Source organism: Eschrichtius robustus, chromosome 17, assembly GCF_028021215.1.
Source record: "Eschrichtius robustus isolate mEscRob2 chromosome 17, mEscRob2.pri, whole genome shotgun sequence".
Classification (NCBI taxonomy): Eukaryota; Metazoa; Chordata; class Mammalia; order Artiodactyla; family Eschrichtiidae; genus Eschrichtius; species Eschrichtius robustus.
The window spans coordinates 66,069,850-66,089,161 of record NC_090840.1 but is presented as its reverse complement, the minus strand read 5'-3'; the positions used below and the strand labels follow the sequence as shown (position 1 = coordinate 66,089,161).

The following is a 19,312-nucleotide window of genomic DNA, read 5'->3' as shown; positions in this document are numbered from 1 at the left end:
GCACTTTGTATATAGGTTCACACTTGATGAGCATTCTTTTATGCAAACACAGCTACTTGCTTTGTCTCCCACATTCCTGTTGGAGTTTAGGAACTTGCTTTCCTAACACATGTTTCCTATTGAGTCAGGAAAGCACTGTGGTGAGAGTAGATCTGTGTTCCAGTCTCAGCTCTGGGCATTCCAGCAGGATGGCTGTGACAATTTAATGAACTTGGCCTCATTTTTTCCAGGTGTGTTATGAGGATAATGCAATTCAGGCCTCAAAGATGGCAGTCAGGACTCAGTGAGTGACTGCCTGTAGAACCTTAGTTGGCCATTGTAGCTGCTCAATAAATGTTAGTTCTGCTTCTTATTGACTGTTATGTGGAGGTGACTGTGGGTCTCACTCCTTTGGAATGTGCATCTCACCCCTGCTATGAATTCTCAGAGTGCATTCAGACCTACCCTGAAGTCCTCAACCACAAGTCACGTGAAAGACACTTTCAGACAGAAGATACGGCCCTTCTGTTGGAATGGAAGACACTAAACAACCCTCTTAAGAGATGAGGTCTTCTTTCTTCTCTTAACCCCGGAGGGGCGGGGCTGCCTGCACACACTATATTTTCTTTTTTTTTTTTTTTTAATTAATTAATTTATTTATTTATTTTTGGCTGTGTTGGGTCTTCGTTTCTGTGCGAGGGCTTTCTCTAGTTGCGGCAAGCGGGGGCCACTCTTCATTGCGGTGCGCGGGCCTCTCACTATCGCGGCCTCTCGTTGCAGAGCACAGGCTCCAGACGCGCAGGCTCAGTAGTTGTGGCTCACGGGCCCAGTTGCTCCGCGGCATGTGGGATCTTCCCAGACCAGGGCTCGAACCCGTGTCCCCTGCATCGGCAGGCAGACTCTCAACTACTGTGCCACCGGGGAAGCCCTATATTTTCTTCTTTCCCAAACACACCCTTGCAACTGGAGTGAGGGGAGGTGGCACTGGACACTCTCAGTCCCAGGTCTGTTCTTGAATCCTCTACCAAGCTGGGCTTTGCCTCCCGGGCCAGCTTCTTCCTGCCTTTGAAGTGTCTGGTGTGAACTCTTTTTATCACGGAACTGTCTGTTGGCATCTGCACTAATCTGGGTGAGAGTGGAAGCCAGCGTGCCTTGACTGTGGCCTTGGCAGGCAAGAGGAGTGTTACCCCATCGCTGGAGGGGGCAAAGGCTTGGCCTCGGGGCTGTGTTGTTTCTGCTTCCTGGCCTCCAGCTGTGGCATTAGTACATTGACCTCTTTGTATCTCTAGTTTCTCTAGGGAATTTTGGGACGTTTGGGCAGTAATAAAAATAAGAAGCCATCACTTAGCAGATATTGACTATCTGCCAAACACCATGCAAAGTATTTTTTCTATGAGCCTATTTCATCATTACCGCAACCAAGTGAGGTGGGGATTATTATCGCCATTTTAAAGGTGAAGATGTTGAGGTGTGAAGAAATTCATGTTTTCAACAACATGTAGCTGGTAAGTGGTGAGCCTGGATTATCAACCAGATCCACCTGATTCCAGAACCCACAATCTTTAATCACTAATGTTGCCCTACTCATCCTGGACCCTGATGCTGTTAGACTAAAGAGGTTATTGGTTCCCAGAATGCCTAAACTAGTAATGTTGAAAAAAGATTTGAGAAAGAGCTTTTTTTTTTTTTTTACTGTTTGTTAGCTGCAAATCCATACATGGCCAGTTCCAGGATGCACATGTTCCTTGAGTAGTCCTTAGATGTAGAGAAAGAAACAGGAGCAGTCCTCTCTCTATATGCAGACCTGACTACAGGATTAAATCTCAACTAAAATTAGGTATTGAATTAAGCCCTGAAAAAGAGAAAAATTTCTCCTTCTCCAGCATCACTGCTTTCTTCATTATTTCACAACTATTTACTAAGCACTTTCTGTATACATGGCACTGCACTTTGCATTAGGAAGACATACAACAATAAGACATGGTACCACCCTCAAAAAATTTAGGAGGAGAGATGGATACATTAAAGTGTTCATGGTGGGTTTTGTGGTAAACATTTACGATGCCTTGCTGGCATCCAAGGGTAAGCTGTCAGCTGTTTCGAGAAAGAGAGAAGGCTTCATAAAGAATGTGATGCTTAAAGTAGTCTTGAAAAACAGAGGAGTAGGTGTTCACTAGTGTTCCAGGATGTACAAAGAAGGCATCCTAGGCAGGAGGAAAGGTTGAGCAAAGACTGCAAATAACCTAGTACATATGAGGAGCTAGAGGGAGTCTGGGATGGTGAAGCCCAGAGGATGGAACCCAAAAATTGTGCCATCTCAAAGATCACACTCTTCCCCCTTTAAAGGGCCAGAGCCATCTACCATTTACAAGAAACCCGTGGCCAACATAATACCTAACAGTGAGCACCTGAAAGACTTTCTGCTAAATTCAGCAACAAGACAAGAATGCCCACTCTTGCCACTTCTATTTAACATAATGTTGGAAATCATAGGCACAGCAGTCAGACAAGAAAGAAAGAAAGAAGGAAGGAAGGAAGGAAGGAAGGGAAGAAGGGAGGAAGGAAAGAAGGAAAGAAAGAAAAGGTATCCAGATTGTAAGGGAAGAGGTTAAACTCTCACTATTTGCAGATGACTTGATACTCTAAACAGAGAACCCTAAAGTCTCCACACAAAAACTATTAGAACTAATAAATGATTTCAGCAAGGTATTGGGATACTAGATTAATATACAAAAATGCTGTGTTTCTATACACTAATAATGAAATACCAGAGAAAGTAAAAACTAATCCCATTTAAAATCACATCAAAAAGAATAAAATACCTAGGAATAAACTTAACCAAGGAGGCAAAAGACCTATATGGTGAAAACTGTAAAATATTGATGAAGGAAATTGTAGATGATACAAAGAAGTGGAAGATATCCATGCCCTTGGATTAGAAGAATTAATATTGTTAAAATGGCCATACTACCCAAAGCAATCTACAAATTTAATGCAAATTCTATCAAAACACCCCATTTTTTACAGAACTAGAACAAATAATCCTAAAATTTATATGGAGCCACGAAAGACCTAGATTTGCTAAAGCAATCCTGACAAAAAAGAACAAAGCTGGAGGTATAACCCTTTCAGGCTTCAGTATACAGGCTTACTGTATACTACAAAGCTACAGTAATCAAAGCAGCATGGCATTGACACAAAAACATAGATCAACAGAACAGAATAGAGAGCCCAGAAATAAACCCATGCACATACAGTCAATTAATCTTCAACAGAGGAGGCAAGAATATACAATGGAGAAAAGACAGTCTCTTTAACAAGTGGTGTTGGGAAAGCTGGACAGCTACGTGTAAAAAAAATGAAATTAGAACATTCCCTCACACCATATACAAAAATAAACTCAAACTGAGTTAAAGACCTAAATGTAAGACATGACACCATAAAACTCCTAGAAGAGAACATAGGTGAGAGATTCTTTGACATAAATCGTAGCAATATTTTCTTAGATCAGTCTCCCAAGGCAAAAGAAATAAAAGCAGAAGTAAACAAATGGGAGCTTGTCAAACTTAAAAGCTTTTGCACAGCAAAGGAAACCATCAACAAAACCAAAAGACAATCTATGGAATGGCAGAAAATATTTGCAAATGATGCAACCAACAGGGGTTAATATCCAAAAAATACAAACAGCTCATACAACTCAATATCAAAAAAAAAAAAAAACCCAATCACAAAATGGACAGAAGGGCTAAATAAACATTTCTCTAAAGAATTCATACAGATGGCCAACAGGCACATGAAAAGATGCTCAACATTGCTAATTATTAGAGAAATGCAAAACTACAATGAAGTATCACCTCACATTTGTCAGAATGGCTATCATCAAAAAGTCTATAAATACTAAATGCTGGAGAGGGTGTGGAGAAAAGGGAACCCTCTTACACTGTTGGTGGAAATGTAAATTGGTGCAGCCACTATGGAAAAGAACATGGAGGTTCCTTTAAAAAAAATTAAAAGAGGGCTACCATATGATCCAGCAATCCCACTCCTGGGTATATATCCAGAAAAAAAGAAAACTCTAATTCAAGAAGATACATGCACCCCAATGTTCATAGCAGCACTATTTATAATAGCCAAGACTTGGAAAGCAACCCAAGTGCCCATCAACAGACAGTTGGTTTAAGAAGATGTGGTATATATGTACAATGTAATACTACTCAGCCATAAAAAAGAATGAAATATTGCTATTTGCAGCAACATGGATGGACCCAGAGAATATAATGTTTAGTGAAATAAGACAAAGACAAATACTATATGATATCACTTATATGTGAAATCTAAGAAATAATACAAGTGAATGTATATACAAAACAAACAGATTCACAGACGTAGGAAACAAATTTATGGTTACCGGAGGGGAGAGAAGTGGGGGAAAGGGACAAGTCAGGAATATGGAATTAACAGATACAAACTACTATACATAAAATAAGTAAGCAGTGAGGATTTACTATATAGAACCAGGGTATTATACTCAATATTTTGTAGTAACCTATAATGGAATATAATCTGAAAAAAAAAAAAAACTGAATCACTATGCTGTACACCTGAAATTAACACAGTATTGTAAATCAGCTATACCTCAATTCTAAAAACAAAACAAAACAAAACTATAAAGAGCCAGAGCCATCTAATACAAACTGCCATTTTACATTTTGACCTCATGTAGCTTTTACATACCTGAAGGCTTGATTCCTGTTACACATAGCAAAAATCTCTAGCCAAGCGATAACGGCAGAGCCATCGCTATACACGAGACAGAAAGACAATGGTCCAAGCCTTATACTAGGCACATCCCTGCACATACAACCTGAGTAAACAGGGGCCTCTTGCTCCCACATAAAGCCCAACTCAACCTGGTGACACATTCAAAGGAAACATAAATAACTGCAAAAGCATCAAAGGGCAATGAATACTGATTCCGTGGAAAGATGGGTCAAGGTAGTATTATGCCATCCACACTCTTCTCTTTGGCCATCCCTCTTCCAAAGGGCCCACACATGTGGCAGCCATCACCCCAAATCTCCTATGTCACTCTACAAACCCCCAGTTTGTCTCTCTGTGGCCTCTACTCCTGTGTGTATTCAAGTCTTGTAGGAGTATCTCTGTTCTTTCTAATATCTCCATCTTTCTAATATAAATTAATTTAGCCACCAGTTTTTTTTCCTGCCCACTAGGGCCCTTTGTTTTGCTGATGGGGCTTGTGGATAACCACAGAATCCTAGTTAGAAGATAGGAGAATGGGAAATACTTTGAATACTTGATATATTTGTCCCTGTCACTCTTATATGTCACTAGAATGGGACAGACCTAGGTCTGAGTACAGATTTGACCTTCACTAGCAGTGTGACCTTGGGCAGATAATACTCCTGGGCCTCAATTTCCTCATCCACAAAATGGGGATATTCTACCTATCCCAAGAACCGTGCTGGGGAGCCACAGGTGAAAGACCTTTAAGGTCTAATAGGCTCAGCTCATGTCCATGGCTATAAATCTTATTGTATGCTAAAGTTAGACACATCTGCTTTCCATCAGCCTTAGAGGCTCATGTGGAAGACATGGTTATTTGGAGAAATAGCAGCTGTGATTAACCTAGTTATCAACTCCTGACTCAGGATCCAAAGTAGAGTAATTAATTGGCGTTTACTCTTTATTATCATTATTCACTTTTCAATTTTACTTTTTAAATGTAGGTTATTCTTAATAATTCTTTTCACACATTTTCCAGAGCTGATTTTAGCAAAAGTCTGGGTAATAGTATACGGTATCAGATTCCTAGAAATCTGTTATTCCAGCTGTACTTCGCTTTTACCGGTTGGCTTGGATAAAAGATTTTTACTTGTGTCAGTTTCTAATCCCCTTTAATAATACTGGACTGTTATTTCTTAATGAAATTATAAATATTTATTTTCTTAGTAGTATTAGTGAATGAAAATAACTGTGGATGCTTTAGTTAGTCAATGCTTATGGGTCAAAGCTGCACCCTTGTGAAACTAACTTTTGTTGTTCTTGTGTAAAACATTATGACAACAATAATAAAAATCCTAAAGCCTTCACCTTTCCCTTACATTTCTTTTCTGTACATATGTGTAAGTTTTGTATTGTAGTATATCATAACTGTTCACCATGTTGCTACATAATCATCGTAATTATTACTTTAGTGGCCATGTAATCATCCATCTTGTTAATGCACCATAATTTACTTAACCTAAGTTTTCAACAGTAGGAAACTGGTTGTCTTCTAATTTTTCCGCTATTATAAATAACCTCTGGGTTGCATATTTGTGCATATAGCTTCTTTCACTTTTTTAGAATATTTCTTTAGGATGCACTCTGAGAATGGGAACACTGAGTCAATGAATGTGAATTTTTAATCGTTTTTAAATAAATAGACATTATTTTTCCAGTTTACAATGCTATCAGCAATATATTAATATTCTACTTTCATTACAATCTTATCAGTAGTGTATATTATTGTATATTGAATGCACTTAAATAGTACCTTACTTTTGTTTCTGTATTGTCTCAAAAATAGTAAGTTTAATGAAACATTTGCTTATAAATTGTGCATTCTCTCATGTTTTAAAAAAGCCAGTTTTAAAACCTAGGTAAGTTTTTTGTTTTGTTTTTTTTAACATCAAGAACTCTTGCTTTCTCTCCATTGCCCAATAGTTCTGTGTATTAAATAAAGCTCATATTGATAATCTTTCTGAGCAAAATATTCAATTGTGCTCTTTTATTAACTAATTAATGAGGACCTGTGTATAAGGATCTGTAGGGAATACTGAGATAAAATAAAAGGAAATTAGAAAATAAAGTTGGAAAAATTAGACAAATATATCTGTACCAGCATTCCCAAGGTCAGAAGCAGGGTTGCCCTTCAAGTAGTTCAATCTGCTCAGATTTTAATGACTTTCTCTACCTAGTCACTGACCTGCTCAGCCAACCTGACTTTTCAACTAGCAAACTCAGGACCTCCACCCACACTGCTTCCAATATGTTTTTCTAGGTTTTATCCTGGGAAAGCTTCTTAATGAAGAATGAAACCCCCCCCCCACTATACCCTCGCCCCAAAATGCTTCCACACCATTCCCAGTCTGATCTTGTTCCAGATCAAGTAAATGCACGAAACCCCATAATGTATGACATGGTTTCCCAAACCACAGCCCTGTCATAGGGCTGAATGCCAGTTCCAGGGATCCAGTTTTCCCCTTCCTTTCGTGCAACTTCTCCTATCCCTGAGATGGATACCTTCCACGCTCTGCAAAAAAAAAAAAAAAGAAAAAAAAAGGAAGGACGTTCCAAGAATACAAGCCACCATAAGTTCATCTTGAAGTTGAGTCACCGTTACCTCCAATAGCGCCTTCTCTTTGACCTAAGGATGTTAAGGTTTGTTTGAATCGGATTATTGCTACATACCAGTACATGGGAATATAGAGAAATAGCTCATCATGTTTTCTTCTTTTTCCTCTTGCAGCCTCAACCGAGGGTTCTCCATAAACGCGGTTAGCCTTCCAAGCTGCTGTCCTGCCAGTCGATATGAACATGGCCTGTTCCTCACAGAAAGACTAAACTCATGGCACTGCCAGAAGATATCCTTGGAGCATTGACAGATTAACCAGATTAACTGAAAAACCACCCATTCAGTCAAGATTATGGGCTTTGGGAAATCTTAGTTTGCTGTGGATTTTTAAATGAGGTACATAATATACAGTGCCAACTTGCTTCAAGTGGTCATTGGCAGACCATTAGCTGGAAAACTGCTTCCGGTTTTCATCACTGTGCATAACTCAAGCTCCCTTTGGGGAGCTGACTGTGCCCTTCACTAGAAGTCCCGTTTTAGCATGGCAACTACTGGATTATTTTATTATGTGTGCAGACGGCATGATGCGTTAGAAAAAAAATTATGGCAGTTCTGCAATCTCAGTGGAAGTGTTCACAATATTATGCCCTGGTAGGAATGTAAACATGTCTCGATTGTGTTAGTTATGACATCTAAAGGTATTCTGTCCAACTCTTAAGCACTTTACATGAGAACCCCCTATACCGAAACGAATCAGCACGTTCAGTACATGTGAGAAAACAAGTCTTTTTTTCTTTCTTATAAATCTTGTCCTATTTCTGGCTCAGACTGTCCAAGACAAGGCTCCACTCCTAGCATATACTCCGTCGTTTGTGGTAGATTGGTAAATATGGCCACAGTACTGTTAGACTTAACCTCTTGACACTTTACTGAACAACTGGATTTCTTACAGCAGCAAAGGGAGGTAAAGGTGGGCCTGGGGAATGGTGATCATTTAGCTCTAGTTTCCTCTTACCTGGGCACAACTTACCACAAGCACATACACACACTCAAACACAGGAGGCTTCTATTTGGCCAATGTATGTAATCTCTCATTCTATAGAAGAGTTCTTTCCAAAGAACCAAAATGGGGGTGTGGCCATATTTTAATCTTAGCCTAGGTGCATTGATGGTAAAGACAGCAGAATGCAGTTTCCCAGGGTGTGGTCTGCCTTTAACACTTTGGAAACCTCTCTAGGTCAAGTTCTGATCACAGTTCTTTGAAGAGAAAAAACAGCAAGTGACCCCCTGCATGTCTAGAGAAACAAGAGGTTCCAACCCCACACTAGGTTTCTTCCTCAGAAGAGAACCTCCTAGTCCTTTTTAATCCTTTCTGGGATTATACCCATGACGAATTTTTTTGTACTATGTTTTACAGCAAAGCACAGTCCTGGGAAACCAGTCAACCCGGTTATTACTTGTCTTTAGAGAAATGTCCATATTGATTGACCCTACATCATGCTTCAGCATTTTTTTTGTCCTGAAAATGTAAAGTTGACTGAATCAAAAACTCAGCCAAGTATGTTCTGTGTGCCCACAGTCCCAGCCTGAGACCAGCAGACATCGGAGACTTTTCTTTCAATACATGTAACAACCCTGGGAGCCTGCCAGCACAAGCAAGCTTGGCAGTTCAGAGGGTCACCAGACACACACCCATTGTCTGTTCTCCCCACAGCTTGCCTCCCCTGGGGGTATCAGGAAATGCACAGCCCATTAGAAAACTACCCCACCTGAGATTTGGAAACTTGACAGGGAAGGAAAGAGATCCAAATGTGATTCGGGTGAGTCACCCAGCAGGATGACTCACCACAAGCCTGCGGGCTGTAGTGCCAAAGAAGGGGGCTTGCAAGAGGGAACTCAGAGAAGCTCCAGTCGCCACCAAATCTGGCCCTCTGATGGGTCGGCATAGGCACCATCAGGCCCCAAGCAGACCGTAATTCTTTACAAATCCAGAATTAGGAAGTCAAACCCTGGCTGCCAACACCCCTGGGCACCTCAGTCTCCACTGCCCATCTCCTGAGGTTCAATTCCAATTCCAGAGGCTCCCTCCAATCTTTTGTTTCTTCCCTTCTTTATTCAGCAAGTGTTTATTGAGCATCTGCTATGTGCCAAGCATTAAGCTGGGGCAACAACAGTGTACAAGGTAGACTCTCCTTGCCCTTATGATATCTCCTCCTCCCAAACACTACCCCACCCCACCTTTTCCACAATGCAAACTGAATTCAGACAGCATTCATCCCCTGCCAGAGCAACGAGGGGAAATGGACATGCACAGTTCCCTTGCCTGAGGAAGTGGACAGCGTCAGGCCATGTATTTGCGCCCATCATGTACAGCCAACCCTCCCAGCACCCAGATTTAGCTGGTAGGAGCTCCCCAAAGCAACTTTCAGTTGCTTGATAGCCACCCTGGTCACCTATATCCCATCCTTTATGCAGAAACAGCAATTCATCATCATGCTGGATTCTCTGAAGCCCCAATTCTATAACTAGTCCCAGGGACACAAAATCGGGCCTGATGAATTCGAAAGAACTACTACCAGGTGCTGAGATATTATCTGGGAATGAGTTGGTTTAGCCAGGGACATTCTGAGAACAACTGTTAACACCCTTGGAAAACTGGACATGCTTTGTGGTGCAGATAGATGTTCATTAAATGGTGGTGGTTCATCCTTACTGACTTTGGCTTTTGCAAAATATGTTACAAACCATTAAATAAGTAGAGTTCCCTAGCTTTTTTTTTTTTTTTTTTTTTTTTTTTGAGTCAAAAGTGTGCTGGGCAATTATTTAAAGATGATGGGTAAAGATGGAGATAGGAAAGGGCAAAGATGGAGATAGGAAAGGGCAAAGATGGAGACAATGAAAGAGCCCCACTGAAGATGGCTTCTCTAAAAATGCCTGAATTCCTGGCACGTAGCACATATTTGCATATGAACTACTGTTTTCCAAACTGTCGACCTCTGTTTGAAATCATCTGGAGGCATAGTTTTGGAAACGTGGTGGCATAAAATCTGAGCAGTCATGAGCTAAACCAACAAAATGGAGAAACAGTTTCCTTCACAGCCCTGGGATTCTTTGTTCTGTGTTGACCCACAATGACCCATGGTTATTTCCTGCTGTGCTGAACCTTCTTGCCAAGATGTGTGTAGGACATTTTACTCCCAGAACCTCAGAGATGGCTGTGGTGAGTTTTGTTTAGTAGGAAGCAGGAGATGGGGAGGTAAGGGATAAATGCTTTGATGTCTAAGGGCTGTAAACAGTTGATGCATTTATTTTTCCTTTTACTTGAACCTGTGCTGAATCTTTTTATTAAAAGGCTGGGCCCCTCACTTGCACAGGAAAGGCAGTCTTGGGAAGGAACAGAAACGAATAATTATTAGACTCTCTGGGTTGCCAAGGGGATAAGTTTGTTCCAGCTCCAGAAGTGAATTTAAATACTCAGAGCATCGGTGGTTCTGCTAGGGTAAAAATCAAATCACTTGAGTAGTTTTAAGACATACCTAGGGGGACAGAGACCCTATCAGCTTTCTTGTGGGTAATGGCGTCTTCAATTCCCTGCTCAGGCTCTGTGAGGTGTGTAACCGCAGCGTCGATTCCACCTCCCGATTACTGGGAAGTAACCCGGGTCCCCTCCAGGGTCACTTCTCAGTTGCCCAAAGGCTAATAGTCCTTCATTCTGAGGGAATTCTGCCTCATTTTTAAACTTCAAGGGGAAAAGGAATTATCAACCTGACATGAGAATATAAACGGAGCATTAAAACCTCTAATGGATGTACCCCCTTGTTACTTGCAAATGCTTTCTCTGTCTGCAAATGTCACATAATTGATTTTGGATAGGAACAGTAAAAGTCTCCCGGAAGAAAAGTTTTCAAGACCCCCTTAGCACTTTCGTTTCCTCAAAACTTCCTCTTCCAGTGCATCAGCAGCTTCATTCTTTGTGATATTTTCCTCTACGTTCTTTAGAGTAATTTTGTTACTTGACAACTAGACCTAAAGCTGCCGTCGTCTCTTTTTAAAAACCTCACCTTTGAAAATGACATCAGTTCCTTTCTGCCTTAAAGGCTGTTTTTATTCAGCTCTCCCACAACCCCTTCCGCTTTACTTACTTTCTTGCGTTGTTTTGTATTCTTTTTTCTTTTAATCTCTCTCTTCACATAGTTCCTTGGGTAGGTTTCAAGTATTCTATAAAGAACTCAAACAGCGAAACATAGCGTGATCACCTTTTTTCCCCAGGACTGACTGAGAATTCCTTCTTAAGTTTGATCTTGGGGAAAGCCTGGTGCCCAGACAACGCTGGGACCGGGATTGTCATCTCCAGGGGGTGGCCGGTCAGTGCCGCTAATCAAAACAAGGGGCATGAGATCGTGAGGGAGGACAGCCCAGGAGATGCAGCTGCTCAGGGCACAGCTGGGGACTCGGTTTCAAAGACAAGTGGGTCCTGCCCCTTGGTCTCCTTAGATGTACATCTAATCCTGTAGCCAGAGAGCGATCTTATGAATTCTGCTCTATCAGTGTGGATGATTCCTGGCTCCACAGCACAGCTTCAAGGTCAGGGAGCTGCGTTTCCATTGTTTTGCTCTGGTGACGTAACTCTAGTAAGGAGACAGGGAGCCTTCTTTTGAAGGCGAACCACCTGTGGGAAGCTTGAGGAAAACTTAGCCAAGTGCACAAGGAGGTTACACCAGCCCTCAATAAAAAGAACAAAATAGAGCCTTCCCTGGAGATTCTCATTTGGGAGGATGGCTAGGAGGATGGTATTCTGGTTTTCTTCTGCCTATCATCTTGGCCCTGCAGGGAAAATTCTGGGCAAGTGGGGCAAGCACTACGATCTAACATTTTTAGAGTGAAAATTGGCCCGTGACAAATATAGAGAAGTGCCGTTGAGTATGGGGCTAGTTTTAGACCTCCTGTTCAGCAGCACTGACTGAGAAATTACTTCCACAGCACAGCAGAGAAGGGGTATAGAAGGCCTTGTAAATCTGAAGCTTCTGTCCCACGTAGGGCTGTCTTAAAACCTTGCAGAGCTCCAAGCATTCTTACTTCAGAGCCTCCTTCCGCAATTATATCAAGCACTCGAAGGCACCAACAACATACACCTCATAAAATTTCGAGGTAACCATGACTTGCATTGAATTGCAGGTGACTGGTTGACATTGTTACAGATACTTACACATTAATTCTGATTATACAATATCTTTTTCATATTTGGGAGCCAATGGTTCAGGGGTTTCATTGTTTCATTGCTTGTTTTGTTGTTGTTGTTTTCCAAACCTCAAACATTTACAGAAGCCTTAGAAAGGCTCTTAAACCCAGGCCTTTTTGCCTGAAGTGCAGTGATAGAAACAGCCCTCTGACATAAACAAGGAGACTGTTAAATTAAGCCAACGTAGGAGATACTAACACCTGAAATCTTTAAGGCACCAAAGACCCTGCTGGTTGCCTTCTGCATTGTTTATAGCCTTTTAAATTTCAATCATTTGGATCAAAGGAAAAAGACAGGCTGCTTTCACGTGGCCCTGGCACATCAGCACACACACAGCTACTACACGTGGAATTCTAAGCTGGGTTGACGTGCCAAAGCACACAGACCTGTTTCGTGTGGTCGTATCTATTCACCACCACCGACCCCCATTTTCTCTGAAAATGTACTCAAATGCTTTACTCCAAGAAAATTCTAAAATGAGACTCTTATTATTTAGATCATTACTTCTCTCAGGGTGGGGGAACTGATTTTGTGACATAACCTTGAAGAAAAATCACTGGCCATTAAATGCCTTGATGTTCCATTCCACAAGCTGGCATTGGTCTTCTCCCATCTCCCCAGAGGTCAGCCTGGCCTCCCTCTCAAATAGCACAAACGTCATAAAGACACCTTTTGAAGCTCTGAATAGACTCCCTATTCAAGCATAATTCCAAAAATGTGATTTGAATTGAGTACCACCTTGGTCCTTGATGATATGATTCCCTAGATCAATTCTAATTCTTTATATGTATTTTCAGTATTTTTTTTTTTTTAGCACAATCAACCGCATTTATGTGTTTGCATTGGGAGCTACCTGCTAACTCTGTTGCAGCTTTTGACAATGCCTATACCTAGTTCCCATTTGATGCATTTGAGAGGAGACCAAAAATGTTTCCCTGCATACCAGCTGCGGAGGTTTTGAAGTACGTAACCAGGTTCACTTTCACATCAAAAGACCCCTGTTTATAGGTGGAAAATTTAAAGAGAAATGGGGGGGCAGGGGGAGTATTCATATTTGAACACTGGAACCTTTGTCATTTTCATTTTAATTCCACTGTCACCTCACATCACCCTTCTCTTTCTAGAAGCAGTAGCCTCTTCAGTGAGTGTTGACCCCCACTTGGGGTAGTCAGGATTCCACTTGCTTAAATTCACTCAAAGGAAATTGGAAGCCTCTCTGGGGCTCTGAATGATTCCTCCACCACTACATTTCCTTCACCAGTAGAAAAATGCTATCCTTACAAGGCCATGTTTGAGGAGACCTCTGTTTAGCTGGTGAAAGTTCACATTACAGAGAGCTGAATAATGCCAGGTTCTTGACTTTGCCCTGTAAGTCTCAGTTGTGATTGGCACGGAAGCAACTAGTCTGCTGAAAAGCCAAGCCAGCACAAATGTTTTGAAATGAATTCCACTAAAACTCCTGTGTCACTACATCCAACTTGCTGTAGGTCCAGTTAATCCAACTATTTAATATCATTAGGCACCAAATTAAATAGTTGTACACAAAATTTTAGAAAAGGTCAATATCGTAACACAATTACATATTAGCAGTCAAAAGTACTTGAGAAAAGAAAATATTGATCTCTTGTGGTTTCTGTACTTGAGTTATTCTTAGGGCTCTGTGGAGACTGGCACTGCTCTGATAAAGGGGAAGATGTTTTGAATTCAAGAATACTTGAACTCAAGAGAAATTGCCCATATCTCTGGGCCTCTGCTCATCCGTTTGGGATGCTACCTGTTCCATCTTAGCAGACAGGGTTGTTTGGAGGCCAAAATGAGCTAAGCGGAGAAGCTGTCCTGTACCACCAATATCTGCGTATTCATCATGGTGAGCAGGGATATGGGCTTTTATCAGTGAGTCCTTCCCCTTATTTTATGCCTTTCCCTATAGCTATTATTACTGAGAGTCCATTCTGGTATTTTAAAAAGTAAAATGATAAAGTATCAATCAACCTTTTTTGGGGGGTACAAAATTACTTTATTTGAAGGAATGATGCTAAGGAAGGAACTTAAGTAGATGTTTTTGTACAACTTACAGAAAAGGTGAAGGTAACCCAAACACTTCATATGTACACACAATACCTGGGGGCTGGTCTGAAGAGCCCATGATTAGGGTGTCCACTTATCTCCACCTTCCAAAGGTTTAGAGCACTGTGACCAAGCTGAGAGAGAGAGGTTTGGGCTGGGCTTAGTGCAGGTGAAGATTGCCAATCCCCAGGTTGAAGAAGACCAATGAAGTTGACAAATTGAGGGTCACAGAAAGCAGAGAGCCACATTGAACTTCCTTTATGAGCTTCTGTACATTGGTCTTTGTGCTAGAAAGAGGAAGAAAAATCACACAATGGAATTGAATATAAAACCAGTGCTCTTGATTGCATACGAGGGGAAAAAATCTGACCAAGGAAAAAAAAGGGTTCACTGTTTTACAAACACTAACAAACATGGCTATAAAAGCACATTTCATAACACAAAAGCCTATGTAGAGGGTAGACATTTTTATAGCTTCCTTAAGTGAGTAGTTAAACCAGCAGTCTGAATTCTCTTAGTCCCCTAACAGTGGTTAATTAAATAAGTATTTTCCTTATTCATTGCCCACAACTGTGGTTTTTTTCTCTATGCACCCTAGAAAAATTCCCAAGACTTAAGGAGGACACAAGCTGGTTATGTAGTAAAATAAGAGTGCCTTTTCTGTTGGATGTTCATTTTAGTTCCCTGTTTTCCCAGGGCATACAATGTTTAGAAACTTTTTTCTCTAAACATAAGAATTATTGCACACCACAATTTTGAACTACCAATTTCCATATCTTAAGCAGCTATCAACTTGCCAATTCCCTTTGTGTCTCCTTTACATTTTCTTTTAATGTTTCCTTGCGTTTTGGGTTGTGCTCAAAAAGACTTTTGGGGGAGGGGCATGATTCTTTTTAAATTGATAGAAATGAAACTGTACAGATTTTTGCCCCCTTGTATCTGTGAGCATGATCTCTATCAGTCTTGAAAATCTGCTTTATCATTTTGTATATTTGACTATTTTGTATTCAGCATTACTTGATTCCGTACATGCATGGCAATGTATTAAAATGTGGGATTTCTATTACTGTGTAAAAGTGTTTTGATTCTGATTTTCAACATATATCCTTGGGAAAAAATTACATTAAACTTTTCTGTTTTCTTCAGCTCATCAGCTTGTCAGAAGAAAAAAGAAAGTTAACAGCATTTCACTTTCCCTGTGTTAGCTAATGATGCAATTCATGGTGGAAAATTGTCCTCAATTATGCTGTGTTTCCTGGAGAAATAATATATGTGGAATGAATTGGTGGCCTCTCTCCAGCTCCCAGCACACAGAATTCCCCCAACACCGAGTCCCACCAGCATGATGGCTATTACCGTTGAACGCTTTAGCGTTGAGCACAGCTAGGCAAAAGACACAGTTCTCTCCCTCCATAGATTTGCTAACACCCTGGAAAGAGATGGGACAACAGATCTTGGCCCACCAATCTGCTCTCACCCCGAGAGAGCCTTAAGTGCTTATCACAGCATGATTGATGGAATTTCCCATCACCTCCATCTCCATCTCTCAGGTGATGACCAAGTGTCAGCTGTCTGTATTTTATCAATTGGGATGCTTTCAAGTAACACCTGCCCAAGGGATTCAGGATTAGAGAGCCGCTCTCTAGTTCAGAAAACATCTGGGTAAACTCCACTCTACACCACGTATTTGAAACACACCAACATTTTTTTCTCAAATTAAAAAAAAAAAAAAATCCACTGAGTAATATGATGCACCAAATATAAACAGTAGACCATTTTTTCTGCTCTAAACTACCATTTTCACCCTTCCCTGTCTCAAGGAGACATCGTAATGAGTACTTAACAACCACTGTGACTTTGCTGAATATGATGAATTGCCTCAACTGGTAACAGAGAAATGCTTCCTTCCCAGAGGGGAAAAGGCACGTGTAAATTGCATGAAAAAGAAGGGAAACGCCCACTGCCCTTTTTTATTACATGTTTACAGTGAATCTAGTTTTGGGGGATTTGGGTTTTTTTTTTTTCCCCAGAAAAGGTTTCCAAAAGCAAAACCTGTGAGAACCTTTTAGTTTAATTTACTGACTCACTATATAAACCTTCTAAATCTGTCTACACACCCTGTAACTCTAAAAGTACAATTTTCTCCCACTTTCTATTCATACAAGTTAAGAACATGGAAAACGGGGCAAGTTTCTTTGTCAGTGAACCTCTTTGGAAGATGTAAAACTAGAGCCCTACAAACCCCACATTCTCTTTGTCTTGACTTTCCTTGGATCATTTCTGGCTATTTTTTCTTTTTTTGTCTCTTTCTCATCATTTCCTTCCTTTTCCTCTGTCATTTCTCTGCCTTTAACTTAGCACTCCCTTTCTGTGTGCTTCTCTTTATCTTTCTCTACCTTACCTTCCTCTGCTTCTATCTCATCTCCTCCTCTCTCCCTTTTCTCATTTGTCTCTCTCTTTTAACCCATTTTACCCTTCTCCTTTCTTTTCCCTCTCTGTAGGGTAGGACACTCATCTTATTTGTATTTGTATCATCATCTCTTTGTACATAATAGTTGCTCAACAAATGTTAGGTGAACCAAATTAAACGTGGTGCCTTGTTCTTCCCACCTTATTCCCCTTCTTCCTACTGAGCCTAGCAACTGCCACGAACTCTTTGTTAAGCAAATGAACTCATTGTAATAAAGACTAAAGCCAGATGTGTTTTCAGAGGTGAGTGAAAGCTCTCAGTAGCAGGTTACCTAGGCAGCTTTAGGTAACCCAAGCCAGAAGTAGGTACAGAGAAAGCTTTCTTGCCATCTCAGCGCTTTGGGAACCCATACTTGCCTGGGTAAACGTGGTGGCCATTATTTGGATCAAGGATAGTGATGTCATGAGAAGTTTACCATCAAAAGTATGTGTTGATCTAAGATGATTCAGAACTGTATAAAATCCCTCCATGGGACCTAGTAAATGTACTCTGCAGTGCTAGATCTTTTGTTCCAAAGAAAGCTGTCCACCGTTGAGGTTTCTTATGGTGATTATGAAATCATTAGGATTGTTAATACTTTCTCTTTCACATAAATCTATTTTTACGGCATATAGATATATGTACACTGTAAAATAGCTTTCCATTACCTTTCATGATTTTGTACGTATATGGATAAAATCAACTAAAAGAATAAGATTTAATAAGGACAACCACGTTCTTCTGTTTTTGTAAGCAACTGGGGAGATATAAAGTGGGAGTGGATAATTAGAACTGTGTACAGTTGTTTCACAAGTGAAGATGTCCCCCGTCTCATGAGAAATGGAAAACTTGATAGGTTCCTGTTTTTCTCTCATGTCTCTGTCCTTTTGTTAGTGTAACCCTAATATGATTAGGTCTCCCATTGCCCAATCTCTAGAGGGAAGTCCAAGAGGGGAATAAAAATATATACAAAAACTTTTCCAGATTTTATTTTGTCCTTCATGAAACTTCCAAAGCAGAAAGTGTGACAGGGTGTGGGTATGTGCTATACAGAAAATATCTTAAAAGTCCTTCTTCCCATTTTATGCCACCCTCATCATACATCCAAAGACAACTGCTTCCCTTCCTTAGACCAAATCTTTCCCTTCTGCCCGCCAACCAAGAAATCTCCCAGCCACCAGACTCTTCTGGTTCTTGTCTCACATTACACCCTCTTTCCTTCCATTTCCATTCTTCTCTACTAAATCTTAGTCCTTTTCCATGTAATTTTCCCATTTTTGCTTTTCCAGCTCTGTTTTTCTATGCCTATTGCCCTGATTCTACCTCACAAAAGCTAGTAAACATTAGCTTTTCTTTAGTGAGCAAAGGAGGGAGAAGGATGTGACAATACAATATTTTTTCTTAATAATTTTCCTTATTAATTTTTCTTAATAAGTCTTGCCCCAGAACTGTGGAATAGATGATCAAAAAAAATGAAGAGTAACACATGGGTGATGTAGTTGCTTGTCATTGATGGCTCAAATTCTACCTCCAGAAAGTAAGCTGTATGGGGCTTGAAATCGTTTTTGTTTATTCATTGAGCAATCATTAGATGGATCTCGTGCTATTTGTTCTGTGTACCAGGATCTGTGCGTGGTATTGCGTTAAGTGTTGGTGACTTACAGATGAAGGACATTTTCCCTCCCTTAAAGATCTTACATCCTAAGATACAGAAATAAGGAGCTCAGCAAAAAATAAGTGATAAGAATCCCTTAGGAAAGTCTAAATATCTCTGGAAGGATAATACTTAAGCCTCACTCGTTCTCCAATGCTGGGATTCAGGAGAGATGCAAGAATGTTCCATGTCAAGTAAGCTCGGAAAACATGATATATTTACCCCACTCCTAGTCACACATGATGCACGTTAGCATATTAAAACCTCTGAAAAGGCTTGCAGGTTATAGTTGTATATGTTTATTCAGTACAGCATTTTCAAAATTCATTCAAGCATCAACTCTTGTCCCCCAGAGAATACTAACTAATGCCTCATAGAACAAGCACTTTTGGAAATGCTGTTCTCAATCATTAGCTTGGTGATAATATGTTGTCTCAACCAGGTGAGTATAAAGTCCCTCAGGAAATATGTGATGCAAAAGATGAGCCCCCTAGAAGGTGATAAAGGTCTAAGGGCCAGAAAATGGGCTAAAAACAAATTTGCTGATTTCTAATAATTAATTATGAA

The 19,312-nt window shown here is 40.5% G+C and overlaps 1 protein-coding gene across 1 annotated transcript in view; it reads left to right on the top strand.

The window, feature by feature from the left end:
• Positions 1-7,965, top strand: part of SAMD12 (sterile alpha motif domain containing 12) — a 411,525-nt gene extending 403,560 nt beyond the window's left edge. Inside the window, exon 5 of the mRNA XM_068525945.1 lies at positions 7,511-7,965. Within this exon, the coding sequence (XP_068382046.1) occupies positions 7,511-7,533 (23 nt within the window). The 3' untranslated portion in view covers positions 7,534-7,965. The remainder of the gene's footprint in view (positions 1-7,510) is intronic.
• Positions 7,966-19,312: the final 11,347 nt, after the last annotated feature.